Here is a 24301-nt window from a genome sequence, read left to right on the forward strand (position 1 = left end):
AAATATTAAAATAAAATAAAATAAAATAAAATTCCAGGCTTTCTAACCAGGGAGATCCAAAGACCTCCAAATCCTTCAGGTTTTAATATATATGGGTGTTAGTAGACTTACATACATGCAGACATATGCATGAGCACACACAGACACATACACACAAAGTCATTTTGTTGAGGACTACAGTTTTATTGCCACCAGGATAATAAATGATCTTAAGTTTGTTGTTGTCATGTCAGGTTAAGAAATAAAAGATCTTGGGGCTGAGAAGGTGGCTCAGTGGTAGAGCGCTTGCCTTGCATGTATGAGACCTTGGGTTCGATTCCTCAGCATCACATAAACAGAAAAAAAAAGCTGGAAGTGGTGCTATGGCTCAAGTGGTAGAGTGCTAGCCTTGAACTGAAGAGCTGAGGGACAGCACCCAGGCCCAGAGTTCAGACCCCACGACTGGACCCCAAAAAAGAAAGAAAGAAAGGAAGAAAGAAGGAAGGAAGGAAGGAAGGAAGGAAGGAAGGAAGGAAGGAAGGAAGGAAGGAAGGAAGGAAGGAAGGAAGGAAGGAAGGAAAGATCTTGAAGGGAGGGAGGAGGGATCAAGGAATGCAATCCTGCTATTCAGTCTATACTATGTGGGAAATGACCTATGTAACTTATGGGCAGAGATGGGAGGGGAAAAGTGGGGAAAGTAGTAAAGAAAGGAATGACATTCTCCAAAAAAGAAATGTACTCATTACCTGACTTAAGAAATAGTAACCTCTCCATGCAATAGCTTAATAATAACAATAAAATTATTTTTTTTAAATCAAGGATCTCATCTTCAAGTCCTCCAGTACAAACAGAGACAACTGGAGAAAGCTTGGGGAATTAATGAAAAGACTTGGAATCAAAAGGTTTTACTGAACACTTTTTGTCTAGTTTTGAGCAAGTATGTGTGTGTGTGTGTGTGTGTGTGTGTGTGTGTGTGTGTGTGTGTGTGTGTGTGTGTGTGTGTGTGTGTGTGTATCTTTGCCACCATAAGGCCATAAATCAGAACCTGTAATCAATGCATTGCATCAATGCATTGCCAACTTCTTTGAAAATGTTGCCTATGCATTTGTGACATAAATCAGAGACTCATACTCAGAATAGGGCCTTATTTAGTGTGCATCTTCCTTTCCATTTCTGTTCTAAGAACCTATTAAACTCACAAAAGAATGGACTGATGCTCCTTTGCCTTTATTATTGTTTTTTTTTCCTGCCCTAATACTCTTTACATATTGATCTAACAGTTGGGAAAACAACTCTGAGGGCCCACCATAGTGACAGAATAAAGTCAGAAAGTGAGGAGGAGAAGCAAAACATAGGAAAGCCAAAGAACAAGTTACTGGAAATGGTTAGAGATACTATTGAATACATTAAGAAGTCAAGAGATATTGAAGAACTATCAAGTGAGTTGCCATAGGGACAGTAACCCACTTGATTTAAAATACCAATAAAACTTGATTCAATCAGTTAATTATTTATGTCCCACAGAGCATTAAGATGCTAGTATTTATCCTGAAAATAATTGGCAAGATCAAATTTTAGCTAAAATCAAAGTCATACCATTAAATTTTTATTCCAGTCTTTTCATTAAAGACACAAGCTAAAGTATCACATTTCATCTTGGACGCTCTTTGTTTAGTTTACTGAGTACCACATTTCATCTTGGACGCTCTGTTAGTTTACTCACATGAGCGTAACTCAGGAAGAAGAGTTGGTTGTTGGTAAATGTGATGCCTGGAAGTAGAGGTTCCTCGACACCCTGTCTTTTGTCATTTATCCACTTCCTGTAAGCCTAACGAGAGAAGCAGACTAGATGAGCATCTTCCATGATCGTTTTTTCCTCTTTTCTCATCCAGCAACAGAGATATCAAACACATAATCCCGCTGTGTGCAAAATACATTGTGCCAAGTTTTCCCTCAAGAAAACAAACACCTGGAAATGCAAATCAATGTCCTTTCACTGAACAGAAAAGCAGGTGCACCTGCAAGACACTACGTAGATACCGAAGCTTCTGGGCCAAAGTGTTCAGATGTCAAAGAGCTCTTCTAAACAACAACAACAAAAAAAAAAACCCTGTTCATCTTATTTCAACATTAGACAAAGAAATTTAGCATTGTGGCAAGGCCCTTATGGCAATAAGTTTGGTGGTCAACATATTATCAAGTTTGCCAACTAACAGGAAATGCCATAATCTGTTATTATAGCATCATTTTATAAAATTAAGTATAATTTAAATAGAATACAGGAAGGATAAAACCTTGAAGCAACAGCCTGATCTGTAAAGTGAATGCATTTAAACTTTATGAACATCTTTTCATATATCCTTTTGCTTCTTATTTAGCCATAGACCAACAGCTGATGAAAACATCATTATGTACTCCTAGCTGGCCCAATATATAACAACTACTAGCCTCTGGCCATAACTTAGAAGTGTAGTATTTTAAGAGAATATTGTAAAGAATGATATTGAAAGAGTTGTAGTCAAGTAAAACTCATATTAACCTAGCCCAAAGGCAAGTTCTGTACCATACTTTAATATGAATTTGTCCTTTAAATATATGATTCTTGATAACAAATTTTATTTTATTTTTTAGGTAGAATGTATAACCTGAAAAGAAAAAAAAAAGAAAAATGCAATTCGATTTATCTAATAGAGTATAATAAAGTCACGTGAAAAATACAATTTGATTCGCACAGATTCCAGAATACCCAGCTCCTTAAGAACATGTCTATGATGTAAACTGAAGTATAAAGAATTTTATAGCTTAATTTTTTTAATCCTGTAAATGGATCCATACATACCCTAAAAGCTTCTCTCAGACCACCATTATCAGCAATATTTTCTCCCAGGGTCCTCTTCCCCTTTACCTAACAAAAAGAAAAAAATAGAAGAAAAAAATAGAAGAGAGTTTCAGGGTCAACTATCATTTGGAAACAGGTATAAATATTGTAGCAAGGAAGGTGTCATATTTTAAAGAGAAGATTATACTGAATACATCAGAGGTAGTCATAACATCTTGCGAGATGGCAAACTAACTCTAGCAAGATGCTCCTGAATATAATAATTACTGATTTCCTTTTGATTCATCTCTTTCTTCTCACCAATTTAAGCCAGCTCTGATCAAATATTCTCAAATTTTGGTTTAGTGGGAAAAATATAGTAATAGCAATTTATGGATTACTTTCTCTGATTAACTCACATAATTTGAGTATCCTCATTGTGCCTGTGTTTCCCAAAATTTGCCCTCCATACAGGAACAGGAGTTCAAGATCAACCATTATCATTTTACCTTCAACAATTTCCATGAAAAATTAAAAGGAGGATAAGTCTCTTGGGGAACAAAAATCCAGTAGAAGGGGGACAGACCACAAGGTCAACACTTGCAATATGTGTAATACCCAGCCAAGCATGATGAAGAAACTCTTCTCAACTGTTGCTTAAAATGTTAAATGAGCTAGGATGAAAGCATTCTAAATTTATACAGCCCACAAGCTGAAGCTGAGCTGTCAACTCGTTTTTTTTGTATATGATTCAAACTATGCCTAGATTTGAATTTTTTCAATTGCTGTGGGGAGAGAGTTGAAAGGACAATATCTTGTGCCACACGGACATTATATGAAATTCTAACTCCACTATGTATAAATCAAGCTTTATTGAAACAATACCTAAACCCATTCATATATACACTGTGTTTGTTCTCTTGCTACAATAGGGGAGGAGTTTACAACTGTGACAGAGACCACACAACCCGCAGAGCATAAAATATTCATTATCTTGTCTATAATAGGCAGTATAATGGCCTCCAAAAGTGATCTACTTTCAAGTCCCTAGACCTGGGAATATGTTACTCTACAATGCCAAAGGGGATGGTTTTTTTTTTTCCAGTCATGGGTCTTGAACTCAGGGCCTGGTCACTGTCCCCTGAGCTCGTTTTTGCTCAAGGCTAGTGATCTACCAATTTGAACCACAGCTCCACTACCAGGTTTTTTTGAGTGGTTAATTGGAGGAGGAGTCTCACAGGGACTTTTCTGTCAGGGCTGGCTTTGAACTGGGATCCTCATATCCCAGCCCTCCTGAGTAGTTAGGTTTACAGGTGTGAGTCACCAGCACCTGGCAACAAAGGAGACTTACAAACTGATATGTCAAGGATCTTAAGATGGGGACATTATCCTGGGTTATCTACACAGTCCCAATATAATTATAAGTGTCTTTATAGGAAGAAAAATGAGGCAAGAGAGTGTCAAAAGAATACAATGTGGCACCCACTGGGCATTACTAGATTTGATGGAGCTATTAGCCAAGGAATGCAGGCAGCCTCTAAAAATTAGAAAATGCAAGGAACAGATTCACTCCAAGTGTCTCTAGAAAGGAACACAGACTAGTTGATACTACATGTTAGGGCAACGACACATGTGTCACACTTCTGGCATACACAGAACTATGTAATAGTAAGTTTATGTTGTTTTAAGCCACGAAGTTTTTAGTAACTTGTTACAACAGTCGCAGAAAACTAGCACACCATACTATAAACGTTGAAGCCAGGAGTCTACCAACTCTTTAGTTTTAAGATAGCCAATTTGCCGTGGTATCAAACAACACGAATAAAAATGGATCTTTAGTAAACATTATTCACTACAGTCACGCAGGAACTCTGTTCAATTTAGTCTGTAAGAATTACCACTCAATTTACATTGTTCTTTCTTTTCTGTAATCCTATCAAGATAAGACCTATTATTACCACCCTTGTTTAACAAATGAGGATCTGAAGCACAGAGTGTATAGCAGATGTTGTTGAAACCCCATAGGACAGCTCCTTTTCTACTAGGACTGTATGCCCATTCCTGTCGCTACTAATAGCTTGGGAAGATGAATCTAGAGATTGCTAGGAGCTCATATTCCATCTTCCAGTGGCATATGAAACATGTGGAACAACCTAGCCCCTTGCCATTGAACTAAACTTCTGTGGTACAATTCATGCTCCAGAACCTTCTGTGGGATCAGGATAGGAATACATTTTCCCTGAAACCACCATGTTTTTCTCTGTTTCTTACAGGTTTTTCAGAAAACTGCTTCTCAATAAATCATTGACCAAAGGAACCCCTTCTGGAACTTGGCTTCTAGTGAACCTGATGTAAGGCAGTCATTAAATAAACTGATCACATTTATCAGGGATTTAAATCTAAGCAGTCCACTGTCTTCAGAGCCTTTGTTCTCTAAGACATACCTTCTCAAGTCCTCTTGGCTATGACGTTGATGTTTATATCCACTTACACATGAATCTCTCATTTTTCACTCTTAATTTTACATTGAAATTAGAGGCTTTTAGAGTAGCCTTATCCCTCTGGCTTTTTGTACTCTGAGCAATTTCAGCAGAGTAAAATGGCCTGAGGTTTAGCCTCTCATGACTCACGGTGCTTTACTCCCCAAAGGAAGCCACTCACTCTCCAGTGGGAATGAGACTAAAGCAGTTTCGGGATGGTTGAGTGGATTTATGCTGAGACGGGCATGCCCTTTCTATCGTCCTTGTGACAAAGGGACACATTTGTCAGAATTAAGTTTCAATATCTGACACTTTAGGTAAAATTGATGCTGAAGAATAATCCACCTATATATCACCTAGGTATAACAAGAACTTAAATAAGAGACTCAGAGCATGGTATGGAGAAAAGAACATAGATCCTAGAGTCAAATAGATCTAAAGAAATCTAGACTACCACCATGGGCATCAGTCTCTTTGAACCTCCATTTTTTCCTATGTAAAATATATTCATACCTAGTAATATGGACTCCTTGCCAGGTGAGTATGAAGATTACATTCATTTCATTAAGTGGAAAATATCACTTCCATTACTACAGATAATGCCACCGGGAAATATTTATTTTCTTCCTCTAAGAAAACTGTTATTATATAGTTTTTTCAGCCCCAAAACTGGTTTCTTTTCTCCTAGGGTATGATACCTATGAAATATGCCACAAAAGGTCAGAAATATTAACTAACATTGACTGAGAACTTCTTGTTCATTACTTTACTCATTTAATTCTCACAATAAACTGAGTTCAGTTGAAGACACTGAGACTTGGGAATATTACATAACTCACCTAAATTGCTAAATCTAAACATTCATCTCAGTGTATATGAGATTCTAACTTTTCTTTGACTAACACATGGTATTTTATCTATTCGTGGCATAAAGTGATACTTAGATTCATATGTATATATTGTGTCATGACTAAATCACTGGAATCAGCACATCTTCACCTTAAACTCTTAGGATTTCTTCATAGTGACTATATTCAAAAGCCTCTTTTCTAGCATTATGGACAACTTTATTCACCCTATAGCCCAATAAAACACAAGAAGTTATTCTTTCTGAGAGCAGCAAGATCTGGTGCATTTAAGATGGAATGGCTATGGATAAGAATTTATTCCTTCAACCCAACAATAATATTGCACCAACTGATAACCTCCCCCCCCCCCGCCCTCTTCCCAGCTACTCTGCAGCTTCTGTTGACCACTATTGTACTCTCCGCTTCCATGAGGTTCCAGTTTTTCTTGAGATGCTACAGATGGAACTCAGGGCCTCATGTGTATCCAAGTCCTCTACTATTGAGCTACAAAGTCCCAGCCGAAGACTCAAATTTTTGTCATTCTATTCATGGACAAAAATATTTATGGAAGAAAAAGGAGTTGAACTCTCATATAAAACTCCATAGGAAAAAATAAATTTTACATGCATAAAGATTGAAAGAGGGAAAGGGAGACATGGTTCAAAAGAATTGTACTCATTTTTTGATTCATGTAACTGTAACCCATCTGTATATCACCTCTAAAATAACAATAAAATAAATTTTTTAAAAAGACTGAAATGGAACATAGCAAAATAATAAAACCTTACCAGAAAAAAATAAATGACACAATATATAATATAGGTGTTCAGAACCAAGAATGTAAATACGAAGACTATTCTCAGAGAGATAGGTACCTTGAATTTACAAAAAATAATTTTAATCTGTGTATCAAAAGATACTATATACATCAAGGAAATGGAAACAAAAACGAAAACAGATACAATAGACAAAGTCCAAAGAATGAGTAATGTATTGAAGAATACAGATAATATGAATAATAGATTAAATTTTTCCATCTATAATAAACTTTTTTTCCTTGGCCAGTACCACAGCTTGAACTCAGGCCTCAATACTAACACAGTTTGTTTGCTCATGGCTGACCTCTACCACTTGAGCAAGGCTTCAAGCTAAGCTTTTCTTTTCTGCTTAATTGGGGATGGAATCTCAAGGACTTTTCTGCCTAGGCTGACTTTGGGGTGAACTCAAGAATGTGCATTTCAAAGAAGCTCCCAGAAAAGGCAAACGTTGATCTCTGAAGCACACTTTTGAGAACCAAGTCTAAAGCAATCAAATGTCCAAATAAGGAAAACTGACCCCCAAGATTCCCCCCTTAACCACAGCTGTACTCACATTTAAGCCAGCCTTCTTCCAATAATAGTTGCTATACTGGTTAATCATACATTTGGTTTTTTCCTTAAACTTTTCTTCTGAGTCCAGAGACCACCAAGGATCTAGGTTTCCATTTTTATCATATTTTCTGCCTAGCAGAAAGGAAAGGTTAAAAGACATTGGTGTTATTTATGGAAACTAAACTTTTTCATCCTTCCCTTCCCTCACCTCCATAAGCTTTCAAAATACAGTCCCAACAAAGAACACCTCCTGAGAGCAGCTCCTGCATTCTCTCCAGGGTCACAGGTTAATTATAAGAAGGGGGGAAAGTGGAAGAAGATTGAAGATATTCTTTCCTCCTAAGGAACAAAGTGAATTTTAGAAATGAGATTCACCCCTTCTCCACAGGTACCAGCCTTCCCCAATCTTGAATTCCATGCTTTCACTACATCCAACCCAAAATGTTTTCTAGGTCATGAAATTGAATGCTTTCATTCAGAAACCCGTGAACTTCTAAACAATCCATAGGAATAACGGAAGAACCCAGTGAATCATCCACACCATAGGACAACAGGCCTCTAGGAACCTGTTTTCTTTGAGCTGCCAAGAACCAAGAGACACATAAACCTTCTGTTATGAATCATCCCACAGTGATCACTGTAGCTGAAAGACCCATCTGTCCTGCTTGGACAAGGAAGGTTGCTCTAAAAAGAGTGCTTGGAACAGAAATGGAAATCTCTAAGACATAATGGGAATAAATCATTAGTTTGACATGATTTCTTGGTAGAAGCTTATTCACTCATCTCCTCTACCCCCTTCAAAATAACAGTTTGTGTGCATCTATGCTATCTGCCATATTCAAGGTTACTTTTAGATTCAGGGCATAGGGGTTTGTTTGTTTTGTGCCAGTCCTGGGGCTTGAACTTGGGGCTTGAGTGCTGTCCCCGAGCTTTCTTTCTTTTCAATAGCATTTTATTGTTGTTATTAAGGTGTTGTACAGAGGGGCCCTTTCATAACCCCTGAGCTTTCTTGCTCATGGTTAATGGTCTACCACTTGAATCACGGCTCTACTTCTAGCTTTGTGGTGGTTAATTGGAGATAAGAGTTTCATGGACTTTCCTGCCTGGGCTGGATTTGAACAATGATCCTCAGATTATAGCCACCTGAGGAGCTAGAATTACAGGCATGGGTCACTGATGCCTGGCCTCAGGGCATAGTTGTAATTTAATTATACAGAGAATTTATAAGAATGCCCCGTAAGCAAGAGTACTCTTAAAAAAAAAAAAAAAAAAAAAAAAAAAAAAAAAAGGATACCAACCATATGGCCCAACCACATTACTTTTAGGCATACAGCCAAAGGAGTGCAAATCAATATACAAGAAAGAGATATACCTACATGCCCATGTTTATTGCAGCTCTGTTCACATTAGCCAAGCTGTGTAATCAGTCAAGGTACCCAACAAGTGATGTATGGGTCAATAAAGAAAATATGGTGGGCTGGGAAGGTGGCTCAGTGGTAGAGTGCTTGCCTTGCATGCATGAGGACCTGGGTTCAATTCCTCAGCACCACATAAGCAGAAAAAGCCAGAAGTGGTTCTGTGCTCAAGTGGTAGGGTGCTAGCCTTGAGCTGAGGTGCTGAGGGACAATGCCTAGGCCCAAAGTTGAGGCCCTATGACTGACAAAAAAAGAAACAAAGAAAAAGAAAGAAAATATGGTATATATGTACAATGGAGTATATCTCAGCCAGAAAGAAAATTGAAATTATATCATCTGCAGGAAAACTGATAGAACTGGAAATTATAACATTTTGTGAGATAAACCAAACTAAAAAGGTCAAATATCACATTTTTTCACTTATTTGTGGAGTCTATACTAAAAATTATGATAATGATAATAATAATAACACAAATGTAAAGAAGGTATACTATGGGTGATCACTGGGTCAGAGAAAGGAAAGAGTACTGAGAGGTGAAGAGGACTGAAGTATGTTACATATATGTATATGCATCTACATACATGTAGATATACATATATGTGCATATGTATATAAAGATACATATATGGATATATAAATATATTATATACATAAATATGAGATAGATAGATAGATGATAGATAACTAATTAGATCATGAAATTAACCACTTTTTTTGCAAAAGGGGGGCTGAGCAAGGAGCTAGCGGCTCACTCCTAGCTACTTAAGAGACTGAGATCTGAAGGTTATGGTTCAAAGTCAGCCTGGGCAGGAAAGTCCATGACACTTACCACCAATTAAACACCAAAAAGCCAGAAGTGGAGCTGTAGTTCAAATGGTAGAGCATTAGCCTTGAGCACAAAAGCTTGGAGACAGTACCCAGCCATAGGACCAGCACAAAAAATGGGGTGATGAAGGAGAGAAGATAGTGATACAATGGAGGGGGATGAACTTGTTCAAAGTATGCTGTACATACTTATGAAATGAAACCCCTTCGTATTACTAATGGATGCTAATACAAAACTAAAATTAAAAAAGAACGAGTTTACAAGGAACCTCCCCTCAGCAAAGATGTTAATTGGTACAATCCAAAGCTCTTTAATAAGGCTACATGCTACTAATACCACCTCTTGGGATAATATGGAATCTCTGTCCTCCACCCACTAACCAAATGATGTGTAGTTACTGGACATGTATTGGTTGCCAAGTGAAATTGCCATAATTACATTCTGTCCTTTAGGACAGACTCCAGAAAGCCTCCAGAAGCTTCGGGGGGTAGGAGAGGGAGGAGAAATGTACTTAAATTGCCTAGGGAAAAAAGGACCCAAAGCAATTGATTTCCACTTATTTTTGTTTGTTAGTTGACTCTTTTCAGATCTAACATCCTAAAGCAGAAAGCCTAGCTCTGTTGAGTCAGATGACTACAAGGCAGCTACATTTTAACAGGGAAGGAGAAATGAGGGGAGCAAAAAAAAAAAACTAAGTGATTAAGAAAGAGATAATAGAGTATAAAAAGAACTATCCAAAAGATAAAGAGCACAAAGGGTCTCTAGTCCTGCTGTAGGTATCCAGAAAAGGATTCTGGAGACACTAGGGGCAGGAAAGAGGTCCTCTTCTAGACAATATTGTCTTAGGCCAGCTGGGTTCTTCAGACTGCTTGTAAATCATTGTGTGGATGTGAATATGATAGCAATTTGATGCCAGTTAATAAGCATCAGAGATTTTTTTGTGGCTTTCCAATAATACTCCAAAGTTTAAGAAAAGAGGATGCTAATTAGAAATGAGGTCTCACAAGGTGATTATTTCTTTAGCTTAGGTTATATTTTGCTCTCTCCTTTTGCTTAAAAGTTATCAGGCTATACCACATGTTCTGTATTATGCATGATTAGAAATACAATATTCTATTAAAACAGTTTTAAACAAGTATTGTAAAACAAACTCTGAATATAAACCAGTCTAAGGAAGAACAGAGATTAAGCATTACTTATTCCTTAATATTATATGAAAAAACTAGCCAGTCACATCACATACAATCATTGAAGCAAAACTCCCACCTCTACAAATAACATCTCAAGATGTTAAAGACAACAACAAACAAAGAAGAGAAGATATAATGCAATTCCTGTGAACATTTTGGCAGCTCTGGCAATCGTGATCCAAATACAAAGGTAATTTCATTGAAATTACACATTTTTCCATTGTATCTTGATAATCAAAGGAATAGTTACTTACATATTGCAAGCTATTACAGCAAGACATATGGGAAAGTTTTCAATCAATAATCAGATTACTTTGGGTAGTCTTTAATCTGTGATAATTCCACAATGCAAATATAATAACAATTAACACTCATACAGCCAGCATTATTAGAATAGCATCAGCTTATAAAATGAACTACTACTTACCATTATTATCAAATCCATGTGTAAATTCATGTCCAACAATTACTCCTATAGCACCATAACTCAGAGATCTATGTCATAAATACATAATTTAGAGAAAATTATAAGCACGAATCTGAAAGCATAATCAACTTTAATTTTTCAATGAAATGCCAAGATAATATTTTCTAACAGCCATAGTAATAAAAAGCTAATACCCAGGCTGGGAATGTGGCTTAGTGGTGAACTGCTTGCCTAGCATACATGAAGCCCTGGGTTCAATTCCTAAGTATCACATAAACAGAAAAAGCCGGAAATGGCACTGTAGCTAGCCTTGAGCAAAAAAGAAGCTCAGGAATAGTGCCCAGGCCCTGAGTTCAAGCCCCAGGACTGGAAAAAATGAATACCCATAATAGTATAAAAATTATGTAAACATATACCCTTCTAATCAAAATGGGCAAAGAAAGTATAAATTTTCACATTGTCATTGTGACCTTTTTATAGATCTTAATCTTCAAACGTTTTATGTAACAGAGCTAATTCTGAAGTCCCTTCTATCCCTAAAACTTCTGTGATTCTATCTCTGCACTAGTGATATTTTAAATTTATGAACACCTAAAATAAGGCTTGAAAAGATCCTGTCAGTAAATATACTATTTATATTTTTTATCTGAGAACTTGTTGAAGATTCACTATAATCTTAGAAGTTAAATTGTTTTCCAAATGTAGTCATAAAAAAAGAATGGAACAAAGATTAAAAGGGATCACTCTGTTTTCAAAAGTCGTCACGTTCCTCTGTTTCTGTGGCAGACAAGCTGACAACTGAATAGCAAAGATGGAAAAGCCTTAATCAGATATGGAAAATATATTACATTATTTTTCCTTACTTCTTCAACAGCCTGCAGTAGATTATCTACAATGGTGGCCACCAATAACTCCACCTGTCCCTGAAGGCCACTTGTTCTCCCTTCCCATTAAGAAGTGATCTGTTTCCTTGACTTTGAATGTGGATTGACCTTGAGACTTGGATTCAATAGAATACAAAGGAAAGAGTCAGGTTTGACTTCTGGGCCTAACTCTTAAGAAGACTTGCTGAAACCACCATATAAAGAAGTTGAACTACTCAATTGGAGGAAAGAAGACAAGAGACACAAGAAAGAGAGAAGGGCCTTGCCAGAACCCGTGCATTAGAGTCAGCATAATGAGTGAGTGAAGTCATCTTATAGCCTCCTGTCCTATGGAGCTGTCCCAGGCAACACCATTCAAAAAAGAGACAAGCTGTCTTAGCTTGCTCCTGCCCAAATTCCAAAAGCATGAGCCCAGAAATGAATGGCTTCCTGGTGTGCTTTGTTACATAGTGCTAGATAACTGAAACAAAACTCACACACATTATGTAAACAAATCAGTAATGGAATTTCCATGTGTGCCTGCATATGTGTGTGTGTGTGTGTGTGTGTGTGTGTGTGTGTGTGTGTGTGTGTGTGTGTGTGTGTGTGTGTGTGTGTGCGCGCGCGCGTGTATACATATTTCCTGTCTCAAACATAATTTGCTTTCCTTTTGTGGAAATAAATACCATTTTATTATCTTTTTTTATTGTGAAAATACCATACAGAGGGGTTACAATTACATGGGCAAGATAATATAGTACATTTCTTATCAAGCATTGTTGCCTCCTCCTTTGTTTCCCCAAATGATCCCATTTTATTATCTTAAATGCAGTTCCTTTCCCCCACATCTTTACTGACATCAATTAATTGTGCAAAGACGTTTCATTTTTAAATGGCCATATGCATGCAATGTACCTGATCACACTCAACCATCTCCTACTTCCCAAACCAATCTTAACAAGCTTCATTATTTCCTTTTCACAAATGTATAGAGAATACTTTTACCCTATTTCTCTTCCTTCTCTCTCTCCATTTGTCCACTTTCACTTTCCCTAACCCCACTACTCTTTATTAAAGTTTTCAGTGAGTTGTATTTTGCTATCTTTGCTAGATTTCAAAGATAAACATATAAGTAGGTACATAAAAGATTGATTTATATAATCACATTTATGTGAAATTAATTACATATAAACAAAATATAATTAAATATAAAATATACTTCATGAATATTATATACATAATTCACATATATAAATGGTTAGAATGGTAGAATTTGAGAGGATTGAGGTATGCAGAATGTTAGAAGGTGAACTGTACCAAAATACATCGCACCTGTGAATGAGCATGGCAAAACAAAACTCAACTATGACTGACATGAAGGCCAAGCCCTTATCGACTTGGTTAATACTAAATTCTCTTACTTAGTATAAATTAGAAAGTTTATCCTTTAACTACTGGCTAATTTACTTTACCAGTGCATACAAGTGACAGGTCTGTAAGTAACTTATTTAAATCATTTAACCTGTGCATAAAGATTATAATTTATTATCCTTAGTGTGCAGATCCTTCATAAGATTTGTAATTATGCTAAAAATATTCCACACTTGGCTCCTGAAATGCCACATCAAAGTCACCCAGCAAATAGATAGGACCCAGAACTGGAAGGAACAGAAATTTTTGAAACAACATGTTATTACAGGACATAATGATCCTTAACATGCTAATTGTTTGTCTCAACTATACCCAAGAAAGTGCTATAAGATTTAATTTTTCCCCTTGGTAGCAATTCTTTCCTTTGTTATTTCTTTCCTGCAAGGTAATTTGCATTTGAAAAAAATACTTCCTACTGTTTTTCCATCATTGAAAACCTTCATTAAAGAAGTAAGAGTAAAATTATGCATCTCAATCACACAGCTATGTAGCAGTGTGGGAAAAAACGTGTAATTTTACATAGTACTGTTTTTTACAGCAGTAAAAAACTGTGCAGGCTGTAATATTTCATTTTTCCAGATTTTTCAGTCCTGAGAACGAACAACACAATCTTCTCCAATCCCCAATCAATGCTGTTGACTGGCTGAATTTAAGAGGCAAACAATGGAAGCTTATAGAAACTGCTCTGAAATAAGGGTTTCTTAAGAGAGACTGCTCTTAAAATCTTCCTATTTGCAAAGGGAAATAAAATTCAAAAACTGACTGAGGCATCCTAAATTTCAATGCTCCGCTAAAATAAAATCACAATCTTTTTGACAAGAGACAATATAAAAGCAGTTTTATGTGACTGCTACCTAATAATGATATTTTGTGATGTTAAATCTCTACCTTTCACTTTATCAATGGGCGTTATTTAAATTAACATATCATAAGACATTAAACTCATATACCTTTTAAAATCCAAGAAGCTGGTCAGAAACTAGATTTCCTATAGTGAAGATTTAGCCTTCCAAAAATCAAATGGAGAAGATGATAATTTCTCTTTTCATATTCTCTGGTGGGCTTAGCACATTCACAGAATTTGTTGCCAATAATAAAAACAAGTATATTGCTCTCTGGACTCAAGAATGATCTCACACTCTTAATCAAGTTTCTGCCTGAAGCAGAAAATCATAAAAATCTCTGAGTGAGAAGTGACTTTAGGGTCATTTAGTTCAACTCCTTAAAAGTGTGAACCTATCTCTAAAAACTTGTTCAAGCTAGGCATGAAAACACTCACTTATAATCCAAGTCATGGGGTAGATTGACACAGGAGGACCAAAAGTTCCACGTCAGCCTGGGGAACTTAGTGGGATCCTATCTGAAAATAAAATTTTCCAAAAAGGGTAGAGCATGGTGATACATGCCTATAATCCCACTACTTGAGAGGTTGAAGCCAACAGATCCAGAATTCAAGGCTAGCCTGAGTTAACATCGCATGACCCCTAACTCAAAATCCCAAAACCAAATGACCAAAACCCATTCAGAAGACCTTACAATATCTACTTAGGATTCCAAGTGAACAGGAGATCACCCCTTCTGAAGTAGCATATGACTTCTTTGGGTGGTTCTAAATGAAACAGCTATTCCTACAGTAAAATTTCTTTCCGGTGTCTTCAATCTTTTGGGCTGGTATCATCTCTAATTGAATATCTGCTGATTCCCCTAACTATAGTCAATTCACCACTGGAATTTTCCTTCAAAACTTTGAAAACCAATACAAGTGTCCACCTTCACAGTGTTCTCAAGTTCTCTCAATTCTTTGGCACTCCAAACCAATCTTTCTCAAAGCATAGACGAAAGAGTAGGGACCTCTGGGTTAAACACACTTAAATAGCTTTCTTTCTTACTGAACTTTTGGGAAATGAGTATTGCGATTCTCCAAAACAGAAAAAAAAGGAAGGATGACTGCTGTTTCTCAGAACATACACTTTTGGGAAATGTTGTCTTAGTTCATTTACAATCCTGATTTTTTCCTCTAGAAATTATTTGGCTTGTTCCTGCCTTCATAATTAGACCTAACATTCAGGTGAAAGCTAAGTTACCCAGTGAGAAGAAATGGTATCCACTCTTTTGGTTCTGGCGGCTGTCCATCAGTCACTACGTAATAGATGGATATGTGAAAAGCCAGTTCACTAGCACTTCCAGAATCTCTATATTTCCAATGCAAAATACCCAAATGACACTTAAGAGCTATACATTGGGTGGTATCTCAGTAGAGGATGAGTGAGGACATAGAATTCTTCAGGGAAAAAATACAAAACTTTCTTCCATTCATGTTTTACCTTTGACTTACCTACAATAACATTAATTTCTAAGTTTCTATGGTTCTTTATTTTTATGGCAGAAAATCAGACTCATGGACCCAATAAACAAATGATTGACTCAAGAACATCCAAATTTAACCCAACTATTTCCAAGGATCCACCTACATAACCACAATAATAGAAATGCAGTTCAACTGTTAATGATAAGCAGAATCAAGTCTCATTCAGTTTGAAGCAATCTTAGAGAATATCTTTTGTGTGTGTGTGTGTGTGTGTGAAAATACTGAACAATTACATGGGCAAGATAATCTGTACATTTCTTTTTTTCTTTTTTTTTTGGGGGGGGGGGGGTCCGGTCATGGGGCCTGAACTTTGGGCCTGGGTGCTGTACCTCAGCTCTTCAGCTCAAGGCTAGCGCTCTACCACTTGAGCCACAGTGCCACTTCTGGCTTTTTTCATTTTTGCTTTATGTGGTGCTGAGGAATTGAACCCAGGGCCTCAGGCATGCAAGGCAAGCACTCTACCACTGAGCCCCACGACCAGACCCCCCCCAAAAAAGACATATAATATATACAAAATATAGAATATGCATATATTCTAAAATAGTACTTCCTTGGTGTGGACTTTATTAATGGTGCCATGTCCATTCACTATCCATCATGTCTCAGCATACTAATCTAACTGCTTCCAAATGGCAGATTACTCTCTCTAGCCATAAGGAATCTAATGCCCTAGGTTAGGTACTGCTAGTAAGTTAACACCCATCAATCAAGAAAATAGAAGCCCTCAATCAATGATGGAGCATGAGCAGTAGGACAAATAGCCCAGTTCTCAATGGCATGTTATCTAGTTCCCAGACCAAACTGAGTAACCAGTTTCGTATGCTGATGATTGGGAGCTAGAATAATGGCTTCCAAAAGATGTCCTCAATACTAATTCCTAGAACATGTGAAAGTGTTGTTACCTGACAAAGGGGAATTAAGATTACAAATGGAAGTAAGGTTGCTAATGAGTGGACCTTACAACAGAGAGATTATCCTGGATTACTGGGGAGGACACAATATGACCGTGACTTAGGTACAATTACTTTATACTCATAAAAATTTTAAAAAGACATTTAGAAATTTTAAAACTGACCTGTGAATTATCCATTCTAAGTTGGTTGTATACTTTTATTTTATTTTTATTTTTGCCAGTCCTGGGGCTTGAACTCAGGGCCTGGGCACTGTTCCTGAATTTCTTTTGCCCAAGGCTAGCACTCTTTTTATTTTTAAAAGATGATATGTGTACTTTTTGCTAGAACAGTGGAGTTATTAAAAACAAATTTTGAATAAAATGTTCAAGTAAGAGAGAGGTGAGATTCTAAAAGAGATTTGGTCATGGGGCTTTAAAGATAAAGAGGGCCAAGGGCCAAGGAATGCGAGACCCATCTAAAAGCTCTGAAATAAAGACATCAATTTTTCCTAAAGCTTCCAAAAAGAAATGTAGTCCAGACAACACCTTGATATTAGCCAAGTGACACTTAGGTCGGACTACACAGTTGTAAGCTAAGAAATTGATGTTGTTTTAAGCCACTGTGTTGGATATGAATCATTGGGGCAGCCATAGAAGACTGTTAGGACTCAATTTATTGGCTTCCTTCCCTCCCTACCCCCCTTCCCCACTCCTCTAGCAGTATTCCCTGGTACCACCTTCCAAATGAACTACTTGCACTCAATTCTCTTCACAGAGGGAAGCTTCTGTGGAAGTCCAAGTCAAATCACTACCACAAATAATTAGTATACCCTTGGCAGATGAGCAGAATAGCTCAATACATAGTACATATGACCATATAAGATGATGCTAAACAAAATGAACTCCAAGACATGGTCACAAGAGGTTTTTCTTTGTTGTTGTTGTTCTCAATGTACTATGTGATTTCTTTTTTCTTTTGTGTTCTTTTTTCCCCCTACAGTTTATTCCCTGTTGTCCCTGTATTCGATTTTGGTACCCTGGGTATTGTATATACGTTTATCTGAACCAGGGAAGGGAAGGATGACAACAAAATGGTGAGACAAAGGACAAGGGGAAACCAATGCAACAGCAACACTTACTCGACAATATGTTGGAAATGATCTATACAACTTGGAAGCGGATGGGGAGTAGGGAAAGAGTGAGAAAAATGAGGGAGGGAGTAACAATTCGACAAGAAATGTACTCACTACCTTACTAATGTAACTGTAACCCCTCTGTACAGCACCCTGACAATAAATTTTTTTAAACACCACATATTTCTTTGATTTATACATGTATGCAATCCCATGTCTATTTAATCTATATTAACATATGTAAGTTGTCATATATCCAAACCAAAACACAAGAGACTCAACTTTTAAAGCCAGGCGGCGGTAGCTCATGCCTGTAATCCTAGCTACTCAGGAGGCTAAGATCTGAGGATCTGGGTTCAAAGCCAGCCCAGGCAGGAAAATCTGTGAGACTCTTATCTCTAATTAACCACCGGAAGACCAGAAGTGTCACTGTGACTCAAATGGTAGAGTGCTCATCTTGAGCTGAATAGCTGAGGGACAGTGCCTAGGCCCAGAGTTCAAGCCTCACAACCAACAAAATAAAAGAGAGACTCAACTTTTAAAATCAGAACTAAATTTTCCATGCATTAAAACACCAGAGCCACACAAAGCATATGAGAAAGTGGTGATATAATTGACAATTAATATTTTGAGAATCCCCACTGTATGTAGAAATAATGAATTATGTAAGTTTACAATCTGTTACTAATGGTCTTTAAATATATGGTTCTTAAGTGCAGACACTGTCAATTTTGACCTATTCTATAACTATGCAGGTTCTATTTCTAAAGGCAACTTTGATCATCTTAATTGCTTAAAAACTTAAGTATTTTCTCTCGTCTATTAGTACCCAAACTCCTCATCTGGCATTCAGAGCCCTTGAATATCCAACCTAAAGCTTCTTTTGCAGATTCCTTTTCCTCTACTTCCCTTCATATGACACTTTGGTCAGCCAGATTAGACTTTTGTCTCTATGAACTGTTTTTCTTCATGTTCTCATGTTGTTTCTTTCCCTGGAAAGGTTTTACACCATCACCTACTCAAATCCTAACAGCTTTCAACTGAATGAAAACCACGACCTAAGTGTTGGTGGCTTACACCTGTAATCCTAGCTACTCAGAAGGCTGAGATCTGAGGATCACCGTTCAAAGCTAGTCCATGAAGGAAAGTTAGTGATAGTCTCATTTCCAATAAACTACCAAAAACTATAGAAAGAAAAGCTTGAAGTGGAGCTGTGGCCCAAAGGGTAGAATAGTAACCTTGAGCAAAAAAGAAAGAAAGAAAAGGAAAGAAACAAAACTCAGGTCCTATGTTCAAGACCCAGGACTGGCACAAAAAAAAGGAGAAGAAAAGCACAAATATATAAGCTGACTTTTCTATCCAGCTGTTCACTCTTGCAATAAGGGTCAGAAAACAAAGACCTAATAGAAAACAAAAAGACAAAAGATAGAAAGAGTAGAGCCAACCCATGTCCTCTTTCTGCTGAACAACCATTACCTTTTATTCTTTGGCTGTGTGTTGTGTCCTTTGCCAAAGCAACATGATCTTCCTTGCTAATTTGTCAATAACTGATTTTCTTGCTAATTTACTCACCGAGGATATTCGGTTCCCCAAAAGAAAGGCTTCTGGAGCTCTCCTGCTGGAAATCCTTGGAGAAAGACAAACAAACAAAAAAATGTTAAATAGGACTATAGAGTGAGTAATTCAATGATGAGTTCCAGGTTTGAGTGACTGCCTGAAGCTCCCAATTACTGATCTGAAAGGCACTTCTTATAGATCCAGCTCCCTCTAGGAGATCAAAATATCTAACTCGATTTGAAATAAGTGCATGGAATCATTCCAAAGACATAGCTTGCATTATTGGCACTGTCCAACCCATTGTGAACTAGGCTCCTTCCTATATAGAAAGTACATATGCTTCAGGTTGGTCAGCAGTTTCTCCTGATACAGAAAGGTCTACTCCCTGGGCATACCACCAGTGCAGCCACACAAGCCTGGCACACAGAAGCGTGTCCTACCTGGTTTAATACACTAGTTTCAGTGTCTTGAAATCCACACCCCTGCCGGTACTAGGGCTTAACTCAGACCCTGGATGCTGTGCTTTAGTGTTTTGTTTTGTTTTGTTTTGCTCAAGCCTGGTACTTTACCACTTGAGCCATAACTCCACTTCCAGCTTTTTAAAAATTGTTTAATTGGAGATAAGAGTCTCATGGACTTTTCTGCCCAGGCTGGCTTCAAACCTCAATCCTCAGATCTCAGCCTCCTGAGTAGCTAGGATGACAGGTGTGAGCTACCAGCACCCAGCTAGGGTCTTGAAATTCTGAAAATACACAGTGGGTTTTTTTTAATGGACTGCTATGTTAAGAAGTGAAATAAGAAAAACAAAAGAAGTGGAATAAGGGGTGGGGAGGGGTTGGGAGAGATGGAGGAGAATGATGATCTATAAGCACTGTACTAAAACACTCACATGTTGAAACTCCTTTGTACAACTACTTAAGGATAATTTTGAAAAAGAAAAAGAAATGAAGTAAAAGCTGGGGCTGTAGCTCAATGGTAGAGCAGTTGCATAGCATGCACATAGCCCCAGGTGCAATCTCGGGCAAGGAGGAGGGGGTGAAGGAGAAGAGAAGGTAAAGGAGAAGGAGGAAAATGAAGAGGGAAGAAGGAGAGGAGGGCAGCTAAATTCATTCTAGGTACAAGCTACAAAATCTGTGGTCATTTCCATGATTCTGTATACAAGTTCAATTCTCTTGTATTTGCACTTAAAACGGTCATTGCACAATATAAAGATGGATGGTAAAACTCGTTCCAATAATAACGTATTTTAGTTTTTCTTCTAACAGTGGTAAATAGCAAACAAGAACGCTGTGACAAGTCCAGAGAGAGAGAGAGAGAGAAAGAGAGAGAGAGAGAGAGAGAGAGAGAGAGAGAGAGAGAGAGAGAGAGAGAGAGAGAGAGAGAGAGAGAAAGAGAGCATGGAAGACAAAGTTTTGTATTTAAGCACCTTCATTGGTATTGTTTTCAGCTTTCTGCATAAAGGGCCTTGTATTTTCTTTTTCACTGAGCCCTATAAATTATATAGCTGGCTCTGGGGGTAAATGAGTGCAGGAAATGCTCAGCTTTGCCCTTGCAACTCCCCAGTAAATTTTGCACCATGGGTTGATCCTAGGAATTATAAAATATTGCAGCTGGGAAGTCAAAGAATAATAATGAGAGAGAGAGAGAGAGAGAGAGAGAGTTCTGCAATGTCCTCGCCCACCTTGGGGCAGCTGTTCTAGGCCCCATGAGATGAAAGCTGTTTTATGACTTAAAATATTCCTCCCTCCAACTTTCTTTCTTCCCTCCATGGCAGGACACCATTACCAGGGGAAATGAGGGCAGAAAAGCACGTCTTTAATTTAGAAATGAAACATTCACTGTGTAAAACTCTTATATTCTTTATATGTTATTAATAAAAGCATAGCTTAAGATTTCAAGGTACAAAAACTTAATAGCAAAAGAGACAGATCCAGGTAGTTGTTATTTCTTCCTGCTGCTTTTAAACAAAAGAAAATATATTGAATATGACTGAATTGGAAAGGGAAACCTTACGCTAATCTTCATAATTTCTACATTTCCATAAATATCTATGGCATTTTTTGCATCAGTAGTCCATCTTCCTTCTTTGGCCAGTCATGGGGCTTGAACTCGGGGCCTGGTCTGGTTTCTGTCCCTGAGCTGCTTCTGCTCAAGGCTAGAGCCACAGCTCCACTTCTGGTTTTTGAGTGGTTAATTGGAGGTAAGAGTCTCATGGGGACTTTTCTGCCTGGGCTGGCTTTGATTCAGGATTCTCAGATCTCACCCTCCTGAGTAGCTAGGAATTCAGAGCCACTGGCTCCCAGCTCATTCTCCCCTTTTTGCCAGTCCTGGGGCTTGAACTCAGGGCTTGAGCACTGTCCCTGAGCTTCTTCTGCTCAAGGCTAGCACTCTACCACTTGAGCCACAGTACCACTTCTGGCTTTTTCTGTTTATGTGATACTGAAGAATGGAACCTAGAGCTTCATGCATGCTAGGCAAGCACTCTACCACTGAACCACATTCCCAGCCCATCATCCTCCTTTTTTTGATGATTGCTTTTAGCACATCATTCTGATATGTGTGTATTTGTTAAGAGATCAGTGCAAATGGACAGAAGGATGGTGAGCAAACACAATCATTGCCTTCAATGTACACTGTGTACATACTGCAATATGTAACTTGTGGGTAGGAAGGATAAGGAGAAAATGTGGAGGAGCAATGGAATGGGTTCCATTGACCAACCAGTATTACAGTCATAACCTAACATGGAATTGTAAACCATTTGTACAACTACTTAATAACAACAATTGAAAATACCATAAAAAGAGATAAGTGAAGATTGCAATGTTTATATGAAAATTCAGTTTCACCCAATAAATCACCCCAAAGCAATGATATTTCCTAATAAGAGTTATTATAAACCAGTGTTAATTATTAAATCATTAGGGCTTCCCTGCTTGGTAATGTGCCCATCTGGAAGACATTATGTCCATTGCCAATCTCTCTACAGGCAAACACTGACACCTGCGTTCGCCTCCATTTCTGTTTCTTTTGCTTTTTGGGGGGCCCCAGACTCCAGTGCCACAGACATCACCTCACTCTGAACAGCTGTATCTTCTCAGCTTGGCAGGGCCAGGGAACCCAGGCCTGATAAACAGTGGAATCTGATGCCCCTAGGCATGTTTGGCTGAGGAGAATAGATTAACAGTGTAAGCTGCATTTTTGGAGCTGTCAACTAGGCAGAGTGATAGATGGAATCCCAACGGGGTCAACTCCGTATCTTATCTCGTAAAGCGGATGAATTGGATTAGCAAAGGTGGAAGTGAAACATGACTAAGTGAAAAGGGAATTCTTTTCCTCTTCCTCTTTTAATAGGCTTTCCTTTCATTTTCTCACCTTTCTGTTTTATTGCATTTTTTTTCCCTTGAGAGTTACCTATCACCCTTACACTTTGAAATCTTTGCTTTTAAGTCATCCTATTTGTGAAATGTAACCATTGGCGCGGCAAGAAAAAAAATTAATAAATTTGATAATCAGCAACATTGGCCTGATGTCCAAAGTACTTTGGTAGGAACAGAAATTGTTGTAAACATTTGGGGGATTATTATAATCGTCTCTGAATGCTTGAAATACCAAGTAAAAATGAGTGGCTGCAAAGAAACATAGGTTCCATGGTTTCCCTTATTTGCCATAACTAGTATATGTCTTGGACAAGCAGAAAAGGTCAAAAGCTATCTACATATGACCATATAAGATGATGTTAAGTGAAATGAACCCCAAGATAGGGACACAAGTGGTTTTTTTCTTTCTTGCTATTGTTTCTAACGTATTTATAATGTACCATGTGATTTTGTTGTTGCTTTGTATGTTCCTCCCCCACGGTGTAACCCCTGTTTTCACTGTATTTGATGTGGGTGCCCTGCATCTTATACATACACTTCTCTAATTTGGGGAGGGGAAGGGAAAAAACAAAATGCTTAAATAGGGATACAGGTTGACTCATTGTAACAATGAGAGGTACAAGACACTATGTTGAAAAACGAACTTTACAATTTAGCTGGAGGTTGGGGGAGTGTAGTTGTGGAGGTAGGAGGGAAGGGATGGTAGGGGAAAAACAAAGGAGGAGGTAACAATGCTTGATAGGAAATGTACTCATGACCTTGCTCATGTAACTGTAACCCCTTGTACATTATTTTTACAATAAAAACATATTTTTACAAAAAGCTGAAAAAATGAGTGGCTGTGTGATATTGTGGGCAAAGCTCTTGAGAGATATTAAGTGCAGAGATCTAAGTGGAGAGACTGCATCTGGTGCAGTAAGTGGGGTCCATTTTGTGTAATATGTATATGAACATATACATGTACAGATAAACATATGTACATGTACAGATATGCGTGTGTACATGTATGTGCACACATAAATATATGTACAGAGATGTGCCTATTTGTACAATCATGCTATGTTTATACATATACATGTACTCCACTATAGCTCAATGTGTTTTGTTATAGGAAAGACTTTTTTGCCAACATAATAAATAAACTGGGAAAATGTGGGGGCCTAATTCCAATTTGACATTTACGTATACACAGTTCTATCCCTAAAAAAGCAGAAAGTGCACCGAGCTGAAATGAGCCACACAGGAATATTTAAAATATTCTAGGAACCCATCCTAACTTGAAGGATTGCCTCAGCCTACCATGTGAGTGACAAGCCACATCCA

General features: G+C 37.7%; 1 protein-coding gene across 1 annotated transcript in view; it reads right to left on the reverse strand.

The window, feature by feature from the left end:
• Phex (phosphate regulating endopeptidase X-linked) overlaps window positions 1–24301 on the reverse strand; it is a 210286-nt gene that overhangs the window by 9777 nt on the left and 176208 nt on the right. The window contains exons 16-20 of the mRNA XM_070040718.1: window positions 19614–19668; window positions 11355–11422; window positions 7497–7627; window positions 2819–2884; window positions 1703–1807 (exon numbers count right to left, since the gene is read on the reverse strand). Coding sequence (XP_069896819.1) covers window positions 1703–1807; window positions 2819–2884; window positions 7497–7627; window positions 11355–11422; window positions 19614–19668 — 425 coding nt within the window. The remainder of the gene's footprint in view (window positions 1–1702; window positions 1808–2818; window positions 2885–7496; window positions 7628–11354; window positions 11423–19613; window positions 19669–24301) is intronic.

Source organism: Dipodomys merriami, unplaced genomic scaffold (assembly GCF_024711535.1).
Source record: "Dipodomys merriami isolate MVZ:Mamm:240054 unplaced genomic scaffold, mDipMer1.0.p SCAF_3, whole genome shotgun sequence".
In the NCBI taxonomy this organism is placed as follows: Eukaryota; Metazoa; Chordata; class Mammalia; order Rodentia; family Heteromyidae; genus Dipodomys; species Dipodomys merriami.